General features: G+C 39.0%; 2 protein-coding genes across 8 annotated transcripts in view; both read left to right on the top strand.

The window, feature by feature from the left end:
* The window catches only part of dclk2a (doublecortin like kinase 2a), a 54,501-nt gene extending 52,511 nt beyond the window's left edge, over positions 1 to 1,990 (top strand). For 4 of the 6 annotated variants that reach the window (XM_039691069.2, XM_039691053.2, XM_039691061.2 and 1 more), the window contains one exon: positions 88 to 1,990. In XM_039691069.2, the coding sequence (XP_039547003.2) occupies positions 88 to 375 (288 nt within the window). In that variant the 3' untranslated portion in view covers positions 376 to 1,990. The remainder of the gene's footprint in view (positions 1 to 87) is intronic. The other 2 variants (XR_005625594.2, XM_039691078.2) reach the window with 2 other exon arrangements.
* Positions 1,991 to 3,635: 1,645 nt separating this feature from the next.
* fam193a (family with sequence similarity 193 member A) overlaps positions 3,636 to 13,434 on the top strand; it is a 38,313-nt gene continuing 28,514 nt past the window's right edge. Inside the window, exons 1-4 of one of the 2 annotated variants that reach the window (XM_039691098.2) lie at positions 3,637 to 3,955; positions 6,604 to 6,672; positions 6,996 to 7,235; positions 13,253 to 13,422. In XM_039691098.2, the coding sequence (XP_039547032.2) occupies positions 3,812 to 3,955; positions 6,604 to 6,672; positions 6,996 to 7,235; positions 13,253 to 13,422 (623 nt within the window). In that variant the 5' untranslated portion in view covers positions 3,637 to 3,811. Of the gene's footprint in view, positions 3,956 to 6,603; positions 6,673 to 6,995; positions 7,236 to 13,252; positions 13,423 to 13,434 lie in introns of both variants that reach the window. The other variant, XM_039691102.2, reaches the window with a different exon arrangement.

Genomic DNA, 13,434 nt, shown 5'->3' with positions numbered 1-13,434 from the left:
TACTGAATTGTTTTCAGTTTCCTTTCCATTTTTGGGTGGGTGCACCTCATGTGAACATTAACATGCAGTATTGTCTCTCTCTTGTAGAACACAGCTCTAGATAAGGAAACCATCCAGCTCTCTCGCCGGCGTAAGGACACCAGCCCTCCTCCAGGAAAAAGCCCCTCCTCCACCCATCCAGGGAGACGACGCTCCAATAGGAGACGGTCATCTGCCCAATCGGTGGATTCTACGAGTGCTGCTCTGGTTGAGCCTTTAGCCTCAACAACCCCCAATACACCATCAGCACCTCTGCCCTCCCCTTGCTCTGCCCCACTTCCCTGCTTCCCAGAATGCAGTGCTGAGGCCAACAAGGGCTTGCAGAAAGAAGAATAACTCTACTTAGGGGAATCAATATGGAGACAATTCCAAATATAAAAATAAACAATTAAATAGCTACTCTGCAAATCTTTAATGCTTCATTCTAGCAGAAGACTGGAATACAGGATTTTTGCCCCAATTTACAGCCTGGAAGAGTTGACAAAAGTGTTTTCTTATCCATTGTGACTTACTTCTAAGTGAAACAGCTTCTCGGACAAGAAAACATATTGGGCAGGACTTGATTTTGTCTATCAGGAATTGATTGGATCATTGTTGTCTGCTTTTGATCTCATGTGATTGACAGCGTATCCCATCCTTGTGGCGAAAAACACATCATGAAAAGAGATGTTGCCACAAGAGGGACAGGAACATCGCAAGGGCACATGAATGTATTTGATGTGCACGGACAACTCATTTATAGGCTAATACTGTGATGAAAATAGTCCATTTGGATTTCATGGTGACTTTCAGGCTGGGATACACCACAATTTTTAAAATTTGAGCAGATTTTAAAACACTAACTGGTGATCACACACTTATGTTCGGTCCTAACTCGCACAGAAACACTCGCCTCATTGCTTGGAGACGCATTACAAATGTATCTGAAGCTAAAACTTCTGAGAGCTGAGAGTCTGTGCCCATCATGCGATGTTTTGTGAAATCTGTCTACTTATGTCTGCAGACTGGCTCTGAGCCCCTGACTTTTAGCAATTAGCATTGATTCGTCCAGACTGTAAATCGGGGCAAAAAACTGAGCAAAATGTGTGTACTGTATTCCAGCCAATCGTCTGCTCGTTTCCCTGCTTTCTTCCTCCAGTTTGGCTTCAGATCGCAGCACCCCATGTGGGTTTGAAAACTTTTATGTGATTGATTGTATATAGGTGCTTTGGATATCAAAGATCCGCTCTGCTTTTGTGTTTACTGACATGAACAGCTCACGTCTCGATTGTGAATAGCTAGCAAGCACGTTTTAGGGTGGATCTAAATTCCAAAGGGAAAGAAAGACTTTGAAACTGGCAAGAAACTTGTCCTGCTGAAACTTGAAAGTATGTTTGAAAATAGACCGCTTGACCTTTTGACTCTGCTGAAGAAACACAAGAAAGCGATTTGTATTTTTGTGGTGGTGTGTTTTTAAGAGGGTGTGCCTATATTGCACTACTGTGTTCTGGAGTCATTCTGCAGTAGTTTAGAGTTGCCTTCATATGAGCCAGCAAAGCAAGAAATCTGTAGGGATTGTTAATAGTTCTGTTCTTTTGCTAATTTATTTGTACAGATTAGACATAATGTGTAATTGTATTTTAGAATAGTTTGATATTTTCAAGCTGGAGTCATTAAGTGCATGATGTTTTGATTTAGTATTAGATTACAATCTGTCTTTGTCACCTATTTCTCCATGTAGCTACTGTCTGTACTTGTTATCTCTTTGCTCACCAACTGATTCAAAGAGAGTGATGTTGAAAACCGTAGTTGATAAAACATATATTTGACATAATGAACTGATTTTTGACATGTTCAAGGTTTCAAGAATATTCAGTATCATTTCTGGAAGGCTATATTTCATGTTTAATAGGTGTCATGTTCCATATCATCTCATAATCAAGGAAATGCAATAAATGATCTAGCTGTTGTTTATCCTTGTCTTGTCCTTACTAGAACGATCCCAGTAAACTCTACAAACCAGTCAAATAGCTGGTTTACTTTCTCTAGCATAAAAAAACAGGTGTAGCCCAACGCAACATCGCCATCTGTGGGTGGAGAATGGGAGACACTCATTTTTTTTTACAGTCTATGGGTAAAACGTGTCTTTGTTTGCATTTTTTTCATCTAATGAATAACACATTCATATTCCCTTCATCACTATTTCCTATCGCTTATTCAGAAGACCTATTAGAAATGACACAAATGTTTGTCCTCTGGAGAAATAATAATAATAATACTAATAATATATATATATATATATATATATATATATATATATATATATATAATTTTATTATTATTATTATTCATGTTATGCCATGTCTTCTGTAGTAGAGACCAGTACTCAGTTTCTTAAAAAGTAAAAGAAATGGATTTTTTTTTTTTTTTTTTTATTCACCAATACATTTATAGGTTTCAGGTTCCAAAATTAAACGAATTGATACCATTTTACTATATGCAATAGTTGGTTAAATGGGTAGTTGTATCTACTCTATCTAATTTACACATTAATGCGTTCTTTGGGTAACATGTAATGAAAAAAAGATGTGTAATAATGGAGTCAAAATTGGCAACATTTTCATAATAATATCGATTATTTCACAGGAATATATGTACAATTTCTTTCCCTACTCTCTTGTTGTATCTACCAAAATGTCTATGCATTAACTCCTAAGTGCCAAATTTGATTAAATTAATTTCAGTAATTTTTAAAGACCAAGGAGAAGTTGTTGTCGCTGTGAAACCTCAATTTGGTAGGCCTATCTCAGAATCAATGCTCAGGACATCCAGACTTAAAACTGTGACATGTTGTCAGAGAAATTCACTAAAATATAATGTCCACAGTCTTTAGACAAGCTGCACAGCAATCAATAATTCATTCATTTTAATGGTTATATGGATAAAATTTGACTCACAGGCGAGGGCATCAGTTTATACAATCTGTAGCACGCCACACACACCACATTCATTTTACAAATGTATTTTATAAACATTTTACAAATTAAAAAAAAAAAAAAAAACTTGTGCCAATGTGGAATACAGGATTCTGGTTAGTGTGGTGTCATTGAGCTGTCCATAATCTATAAATTGCCAACGCAAGTTGGATAACTTTATTTTTGATACCTTGGCATTAATAAAATAAAATAAAATAAAAAATATAAAAAGTTGGATAACTCATTACCGCCATCTAACGACTACAAATGATTATACATTCTGTAAAAATCCCTCTCTCGGACAGCGTTAATTTTAAAGTGTTATCTAGAAAACGAAAATATCGATAAGAAAAACAACGCACATGTAAAATACTCAAAGAGCTTGATGAGAGAAAACCTAAAATAGAGCAAGATTGAATAACAATGAGTTTAATTCGCCATTTACTCTCGCATATTGATTTTTTAAACACCCTTTCAGCACCAACACAGGCACAACATCTAATCGAATAATGTTAATAATACTACTAGTAATAATAATGATAATAATAATAGTACGTGGTCGCGAGTTTTAAAACTCAATTTCCCATAAGCCCCAAGATATGGCGTCATGGCGTAAACGCCATTGGCCAATTCCTGTTGGGTCGGCCATATTGGAATTTGAAGTCTGCTATACTGTGTGAGCAGTTTGGCAGGCTCTTAGATTGTATCTCTTAAATACAGCTATATTTTATCAGTGTCCGCTGCGTCAGAGCCTGGCATTGCACCAGCGACCCTGCTGTTTGTGGACGGAACGCTGTCTGTGTATTCCGCGGGTAGAAATGAGTCCTACAGACGCCAAACGAGGAGCGAAGCGCAGGAAGAATAAGCGGGGCGGCGGCGCAGGGAAGGCCGGAGCTCCGCCAACACCCTCCAGCGGCACTGCGCACGGAGACCCGAGCACCATCACCAGCCTCAACGGAGAGGTAAGCAGCGGCTGGGGCATGCGGGGTGGTTGATGGTGCATGTGGGTGTAGTTTACTCCAGATTCCATGATATTGGGGGCCTAAGAGAAGCTCCTGTAGCTGATCTCACGTTTACATGGAGCCTGAGCTGAGCCTCACTGATCTAGAGCTTTAATCTTACACATTTCCTGGTCTGATCGTCGAAACATGGGAAGAAACCCGTGAAGACGTGTGGAAAGCACATTTGGAATGATTTTTTTGAAAAGGATGTGGGGGTTTGAGTGTTTTCTTGGTGCTCTGAGTGATGTGAAGCTAACTTGTCAAGCGCTGCCCAGTTTTAGCTGATGTGTTTACAAGGTGTAACGTTAACTTACTTCAATAACCCAATGATATTTATCAACCTTCCTTAATAAAAAGGCATTAAATGTATTCTTGAGGCTGAGAATATCCCCGTTTATTAACCGTAGTCACAGTAATATGACCATGTCGATAGACCGATCAAATGCTAAAGTCCACCGTTTTTTGACATTTACTTTAAGTTTCAAAATATTCCCTTACTCGTTTTTTTCTTTATTATTACCTCAGGTTCTCTATTTAAAACGTTATGTATTGCGTTATGAAATAAAATTGAGGTAATAATTCCCTTTCTGAACTTTCAGTTGTCAAGTATGATCAAACCGGAAGTGCTTGAAAAAATTCATCCGTAAATGTCAACAAAGCCTGTAATATGTCTGTGAGTGGGTTTTAAATTGAGACTTGGACAAATTTTGTGATTTGGACGTAAAGGTTATGTGGTGTATAGTCACTTAGCACAGTTAACTCTTAGTATTTACCTACCATATTTATAGGCATACACACTCTAACCTCAGTTTATCAGCTGCTTTCCTTATGAGTTGTGCATTTATGCAGTCCAGCCTGAGAAGTGTCAGGGAATGAATAGGTCACTCACAGTGTCCAGTGTCCAGGGCTTTGTCAGAGACTTGTTCTTACTAGTGGTATGCCTCTGTTTCCAAGGAAACCACATCTGTAGCTTAACAAGAGTATCAGTCTGTATTGACATAAGCAAGCAAAAGCGACCATTTCATCCATAGACGGAATCATGGCTATTTTGCTTACATACAGTGGACATATTTCAGAAGACCAGAAGCCAAGGATGTCTAACTATCTATGATTTCTGAATCTGACTAATGACATGTTCTCTTAAAAGTTTAGGTCTTATGTGAATCATTTGTTACTCTATTTCTTTTCATGAAATAACACTGCCAAACAACCTCTGGTTTACTCCGATAAAGCCATTTGTAATCTACCGTACAGCGCTTGTTGGCAGGTTGTTGTTGTCTCAGAAATTGTGACATTTTTGTGTTTAACTAAGCACATGCTCAAGCACATTATCTTATTTCAGATAGCAATTTTGTTTAAAATTGAAAAAAAAAAATTATTTCAAAACAGATTTTCCAAATACTGCCATGGTTACGCCAATGTGTCAGTTGGTAAATAATTGTCTTAGGCTAAATGTTGTATTTTCATTTTAAACTGAGATATGAGGAAGGCACTTTACCATGGAACATGTCACTCACCAGCTTTAAAGCAGTTTCTTCTTTTCTTTTTTTTTTGTTATGTAATTTGTTTTGTAATATTGTGGCCATAGCTGTCTATTTTCACAAGCACTGATTTATTGAATAGCTGATAACCTGCTGGCTATTCTAAATAAAAAATGAGGATTCTTTTAACAGCCTCATATAACAGCTCTGACATTATTTGTGAGCTGCTGCAAATTCAATTTGTATTTATTTAGGTTTATTAGGACATTTAATATTACTGGATAGCTGCATTGTCTTGATTGCTATTTTTAAATTACAATATTTAACATTTATAAATATGTCTGACTCTGGAAGGAACACAGGACAGGAAATGCTTGTCTAGTTTTGCTTCAGGACACAGATTTTAGATTCTTAGATCAAGTGACATCTCCACACACTATTTAACAACATTCTTGTTTATTCTATACAAAAGTAAAAAATAAATAAGTAAAACATGGATTTTTTTATTTACTGAAAGTGTATTATTATATTGAATTGTAAATGTCTTATTTTGATGGTTTCATGCCAATAATTCATTATGTGGAGCAAATTTTGGTCTGTATAAATCATGTTTATCCTCTTTTAATGTAGTCTGGTTTGTATTTTCTTTTCTTTTATGAATGTGTGCCAAAATATTATAGTTTTAACATCAACAACAAAATATATTGAAATTGTTTCTCTTATTTTGCTGTCAAATGCATGATCATTTCATTAGTTCATTAGCATTTTATTCTTTGTATTGCTGTACACTGCTCTATCATAAGACCTGCAATCCATTTTGAAATGTGACTCATCAGTTGAGAGAGGACCTTCGGAAAATGAAATACATGTAGAAGTAATACTTTCGTCATATGTCATCTTCACAGAATTATTATATAAAAATAGGTGTTTGGCTACTGTCAGCGGTTCATTCTGCGAAAGGTGTTTTTTTTTTTTTTTTTTTGAGAGCTACGAGGAGTGCATTTAGATGGCACTCTTTTAGCTTTGAGCTGAAGTCGTAAACAACATAGTGTATGTAATTACATTATTGTAATACGTTTATAACCATGAGCCTGGAATGAGTTGATTTATCGCCGGCTTTCTCTTTAGGTCCCATTGAATGGCGCTCCACAGTTTTCAGAAGGCCCAGTAAACGCTGACTTCTCTGGAGTCCTTCAGGTAACAGGCAAATCTCTCACTTTGGAACACAGCGCTCTGCCGTATTTGCATTTTCTCTGTGCGGTAGCAGAGCCGTGATTTCCTGAAAGTCTGATCCGGTGTTAGTTGAGTTAGCAGCCTACTGTTTTGAAGCGTTACTCTAGTCTTCTAGAATCATTGATCTCCTGTAGCGGGCGACCATTAGTGCAATTTGAGATATCCTTATGGACATTTTTATGTATCTAGCAGAAGGGAAGCAGATATCCTTATGGACATTTTTACGTATCTAGCAGAAGGGAAAGCTGCTTCCTCACAGTTGATCTGTTTTGCTGTCTCTTACGCAGACCCCGTTCACTTTCGGGGTGAACCAGAGGGCACCCTACACCACTGGTGACCGTTGCCTGCTGTGTCGCAGCGAGCGCAAGGATGCCGTTTCCCAGGATATTGGAGGATCCAGTCAGAATGGCACATCCCAGTCACCCAAATCTTCCAACGCCCTTCAGTTGCCTTTGTACGTCTGCTCTGACTGCAAACGTACTGTGGAGAAGGACGATCGTCAGCCCTCCCTCGACCAGTCTCTGTTGGTACGTTCCTTCAACACTTGCATGTTTCTCCTCTGCCTCTAGTCTTAAAAAACATAATTGGGCAAATAATATGTCTGAATCCTTATAATTAACGTGCTCATTTTCAGCTGAGTCAGAGAAATTTAAAGGAAGTGTTGACTTGCTCGGTATTTTTTCCCTCATTAAGAAAATATTTACCCCTAAAGCAACCAATATTACCTCTCCAGTCATATTTTAAATGAGGAAAAATAAGCGTCATTTTACATGGATGGAGCTGCCTCATGTTGAGATCACATGACCAGCCAAATACTACTTGCTTTATCTTAATAAAAGCTATTTTGTTTGACATCTGATGAGTTGTTGCCCGTTTGGAATCTGTATAAGTCTAAGATGGCTGTTAGGGTAGAATAGAGTTCTCAACGGGCCTGAAAATTATTACCCGCCCGGACCCGATGTAACCCAACATGAATTATCTGCCCGAACCCAGCCCGCGGCCCGACTCGGAGCCACTGTACAGTACAATCTATTGCCGTTGCAGCGTCTATTCATTCCCGGTGAAATCACAAAATAAAATGCACACAAACTTAGAAAGATTGACTTACTAGTCCATCAACAAGATCGCCATGTCAGCATCACCGTTGCATCCAGAGCTGCTTTTTAGCTCGCGCCAAGGAGTGAAAAGCCCGACCGAGTGGGACTCTTGTCAGGTTTCTCACACGGTCCGATTCTCTTTTCCTAATCTTCCGACCGCGTTTTCTTTGCTTTTTCCATCGTCTAGTAATATCACGTCTGAAATGTGCGCTAGTGCAGTGCTGTTGACAACTATTTTTAAAGGAAAGTAGCTAACATCATGACTGTTTAAATAAAAATCTTCACACAATAATAAATGAAAAGAACTCAAACAGCCAACCAGCGGGCGGGCTACGAGTTTTGAAACAAAATAGGCTTAGCCTACAAACATAATCACATGCTTATAATAGGCATCGTGGAGGAAGATCAGTGCGTCCACAGTGGATGGACTGAGCCTTGTTCTCCTCTCGGCCAGCCACCCGCGATGCACTTTGCACGCAGCAGCCAGGTTTTCTTTATGTTGAACAGTAGCGATGATTAATAATTTGTTTGTTTTTTTACTGGGCGGTAAAGACTATTGCACACCGAGCACGAAATATTCGTATGCGTATTTTCGTGTTCGTCAGCTTAAAAATTCGTCACGCATAGAAACCTTGCACACCGAGTCCGTTGCGTATTTCTTAAACCTTTGCGGGGAAAAACGCAAAAATACCAAATGGATTCGTCAAGCAGTGAGGATGATTTTTTGCCCTCTCTCTTATTGAAAAAGGAAGAAAGAGAAAATATTACGTCCATCCAATCCTGAAATTGCGCCGAGAGGAAGGAGAGTTCCTTATCAAGGAGTTGCGAATTTATCCTGAGCGATTCAAAATTTACCTCAGAATGTCATTGGGACAGTTCGATGCTAGCGATTCTGGAGCCACATATTAAAAACAAGACCACCAATTTCCGTGAACCAATCGATTCTGAACGGAGACTGGCAGTGTGTCTGAAATGGACCAGGTATGGACACACACGCACGGACAAACACACACCCGCGCGCGGCCCGTTGGAAGCGCTGGGCAGACAGAACAGCTAGGCTGTTATTGTGTATTGTGCCCAAATAATACATTAGTTATCGAATAGGCTGCTCAATCACACCTTATTCGATCCTAAATTTATCTGATTGAAAGGGGAGGTTTATTAATTTCATAATCCAATATAGAGAAGAGAACATAAACACTTGATCGAATTGAAAACCGAAACTGAAAGCACGGCGCATATGTGCAATGATTTGAGGACGAGCTCCCCCCGGCCCTGAATTGTCAAAAGACCTCTCAAAATGCTGGCTCTGGATGCGAAAAACGCAGAAAATCGAACCCGATCCGATTAATTTTATGACGGACGAAAGTTTCGGAGGCGGTGTGCAAGCGTGACTGACATAACGTGAGGTCGAATTTTTTTTTTAACGTGCGAAAATTTCGGATGCGAATTTCGGACTCGGTGTGCAATGGCCTTAAGCCCAAGGTCCGAACCGAGTCATCTGCTTATATTTTGACCCGGCCCGATCCCGTTGGGTTTGTCGGCGTGACCCGACCTGTTGAGAACTCTAGGGTAGAATAAACAAACAAATAAAAAAATCGTATCTTCAAGCATTTATTTATTTCAAAACATTTACTTCTCATTATAATGTAATAAAGATACACTTTTTACCCTTTGCAGTGAAGACAGCTGTGCGTTACCACTAACATCTCATGTTATATTGGTTTCGTTAGTAGTTTCATTAGTTAGTCATTTCATTTTTACTCTGCATTGATTTCACAGGCAGGTAGATGAACTGTTTTCCTGTTGACATGTTTTTGATAAAGATGTTTTTAGATTAGAGTTTCCCAAAGAGTCATAAACCATAAACCCTGGTGCCTGGTCCCCAGTTGTCTCTGCATGAACTTACTTTATTTATTAGCAGTTCGAATGTAGGAATGGGCGATATACCGGTAGACATGGGCAACCGGAATATAATCTCCAATGCAATTATGCTCTCTTGTTGTTGCTGTGCTGCGCAGTCATGGGAGTTTATCTTCTTTACAGGTTTTTTTTGCGGACAGTTTAAAAAACGAGTGATTTTAGACATTTTGATATTCGTGTGATGAATAACTTCACTGTTTGAGAGACAAGCTCAATTGAACGCACTGCTCATAAAACGTGTGTTTTGACGATTAGTTAGGCTTGATAAATACTTGATAGAAACACATACTTATGTGTCAAAGTGACCATGTCTTTTGCAGGTACAGTCCTTATGTCTTAAGTGAATGTAAACAGTTGAGAAAGAGAAAACGCAAGTATATTGGATCCATGCAGTCGGTCTTAAAATTACAGCATCAAAATTTACCTGCTGTCGTTTTTAATGTTAATGCAAATGGTGATTGGATTAGCATTACCTTGTTAGAGAGCTCAGAGCTCAGAACTGCACACCCCCCTGCAATACCTTTGCTCCCCACAGCCCTTCTCTGATCACTGAGATCGCCTCTACAGTCCTGTAGAGTAAAATAAATAAGAGGGATTCGGGCTCGAATCTGAGACTGGCAGTGACGTCATGCGCGTTCACACTCGCCTGGCTATGTGCCTATGTCTTGCAGGTTAGTGTATTTGCCGCCATTCTGCGTATCAGAGAAGACAACTCGAGCGACACAACTTTAGTCAACTTTTCACAAAAGTAGAAGATGGATTCAAAGGAGCTGTTTAGCCTACACCTGGTCACTTCATGCGTTTTCTGTGATCGGATAGCTAATCGATCGTGAAAAGACCAGGTTGCCCTCCGAAATGCATTCGAGACGGATTTGAATCCGATCGCTCAAATCACTCGAGAACGTGGTCTGGGCCGTATTCCAGACAAAACTGGACAAGTGTAAATGCATCTGGTTGTTGAAAGCAGACTATAGGTTATGTCATGTTATTTTAGTCATATATGACGACTCGCATCACCTCAGATGAGCAGCTGAGCGCCTATTCATCAAGCCAGCGTGCCACAATCCATCGCAAATCAAAGTGAAAGTAAGTCACAGACGCTTAACACTACCATCTTCATGAAAAGTAAAGAAATGAAATGATCTTACCATGCAACCAGGGCTGTTGCCGCTCTCTCTTATTGCTGTCTTTGCTGATTTTGAAATTAGCCGATGATTAATAAAATGCAGCTCATATCTGTTGCTTTCGGTGACGTGCACTTCATGAATTCTGGAATTGAAGATCAGATTATATCCGTTTTGCAAAAACACATTTATGTGAGCAGGTGTAAATGGAATCGTTTTGATAAATCAGATAGCTATACGATCTGAGAAAACGCATTGTAGGTGAAAACAGCCCCAAAGAGACCGGCTTGTAGTTCATTCCAAACCCCAGCGTGTGAGACAAAGAAATACAACTTCTGTCTGTCCAGTGCCAGGCGTCGGAATAAGACGAGAGTCAACATCGGGAAGGCTTTCAACACATGAGAGATCTCCGGTCTGCTCTAGGGCTCAAACGGGTCCTATACAAAGTAATAACTTATATTGTTAATGAACGTGTTTCCATAATTATACAATCATACGTGGATACAGTAAGCACATTAAACAGTTCAATATAGAGATAGATGGAAACAAAAAACGAAGTTTTCCCCTCACACACACATAAGTGTGTACTCGAATGCCTTTCCTTTCATATATTTTAAATGACCTGCAGAGTTATAACTGTATTACCTCATTATGACTGTAACAAAAGATGTGTGCCGCACAGTGTTGCGGCTGATGCTCCTTTGGTTATGAACACAGCTTGCGCAAACGTGTATGTGTGTGTGAGTTTCACTTGTCGCCAGAGGGGGCGTAGTTCTGCAAAAACTCAGATACTTGCATTTAGCTCCTTTAAATTAGAACAGAATTTACATTTCTAATAAATAAAAATACAAAACCAAATAAGCCAGAATCAAGTCACAAGGTGCAGATCAAATATTTGCAAAATGCCTAAAGTGTAGGGGAACATCTATTGAAAATACAAGCTAGTTAAATTAGATCACCCTGAGTGATCAATAAATAAAATAAAAATAAAGAAATTATTAAAATAATGAAAGTATAGCCAGAATTGTCTTTTTAACTGCAGAAACAACAAAAAACTCTAAACTAGAATTGGTCTTTTTAGCTAAACATGTTCACAGCATCCAAAAATCAAATTAGCACCGGCTGAAATGTTTTGAGATCACTTGTACCCCTCCTGATTGAACGAGACTTTCAAGTCTTCTGTGTCCGTTTGAGTCTTTTCAAATTCTATGTGAAAAACACTTAATATCCTAAGACAGACAGATGTACTAAAATACACCTTATAATAAAGCATACTATATAGCCTACATAAAAACAGATGAGCCCAGATTAGGAATGTACATGTTTAATTACACATAAAGCATTTTCCTCCTGTAGAAACTTGTTGCGTTCATATTCTGCGCTCACCTGTTTTTCTGTACATAGCTTAGTATGTTTATTTTTATTTTTACTGAGTTTGGTCTTTTAACATCACTATCTTAATTAGGGTTGGGTATCGAGAATCGAGTATCGATTGGAACCGAGACTAACTTTTCGTTTTTCCCGGAATCGTTCAAAAGTTAAAATTTCGATTCCTAGTTTCGATATTCACAGTCCGCCGAGCGGAAGAAGAAACCGCTGAACAACACCAACGAAGAAGCGTCTACCGGAAGTGTTGGCATAACCGCGCGAGTCGAACATGAGTACCTTACGTCGGCGATCCAAAGTGTGGCTTCACTTTTCTAAAAATAACGAAATCTCGACAAAATGCAAAATTTGTGACAAAAGGAGTATTTTTACAGGAGTATTTCCTTCAGAAAGGCCGTTGGTTAGCAAGGTTAGCTAAACTTTTTTGACCCTGCCTCTTAAAAGAATCAGAATCGAGAATCGTTAGGAACCGGAATCGAAAACAAGGAATCGGAATCAGAATCGTTCAAATTCAAACGATACCAAACCCTAATCTTAATAGACATTAAGCCTCGTTAAAGTGCCCTTTAAGTGTTTTAAAAGTTTTTCACATTGAGCGTTTTAGAATGTCCCGAGGAGAACCAACTTAATAACGTTGGCTTGCAGAAGTGGGATCATGGTTTTCCTGATGCTATATCCAGCTTTGGAGAATATCCTTACTGATGGTGTGCATCCACACTTTTTCTTATCCCAGACATTGTTAAATATTTAAATCCCTGCTGCCTCTGTTGGTCACGGATCGTGGAAAGTGAAACTTAAATCTTTCACAGGGGTGGTCGGATTTATTCACGCACGTTAAAAATATTTATTAAAAGCTTATTTCTTTTCACATTTTTATATTTACAGCATTGTCATAATAGGCTGTATATTAACAGACACATTTATTTTACAGAGATTTTTATATATATATTTTTTTAAATTATTTATTTATTTAATTTTTGGGTGGTTCCTAATTCTTTTCTTGTTCTTTGCCAGAATCAGGACTTCTTATTGCACATGCCGGTGGGTAATGGTGGTTTGTCCCAAGAGCCCTTGGGTCCTGGAGGGAGACTGACAGTCGGTGCTCCTACATTGCCTGCTCCAGATCTCAGCTCTGCCCTCACCGCAGACACAGTGTGTAGCTGTGAGGCCTGTTATGAGCGGAGGTATGTCCTGCA

The sequence above is a fragment of the Pimephales promelas genome, chromosome 6 (genome assembly GCF_988280905.1).
Source record: "Pimephales promelas chromosome 6, fPimPro1.hap1.1, whole genome shotgun sequence".
In the NCBI taxonomy this organism is placed as follows: domain Eukaryota; kingdom Metazoa; phylum Chordata; class Actinopteri; order Cypriniformes; family Leuciscidae; genus Pimephales; species Pimephales promelas.
This window is presented reverse-complemented; position numbering and strand designations above follow the sequence as displayed.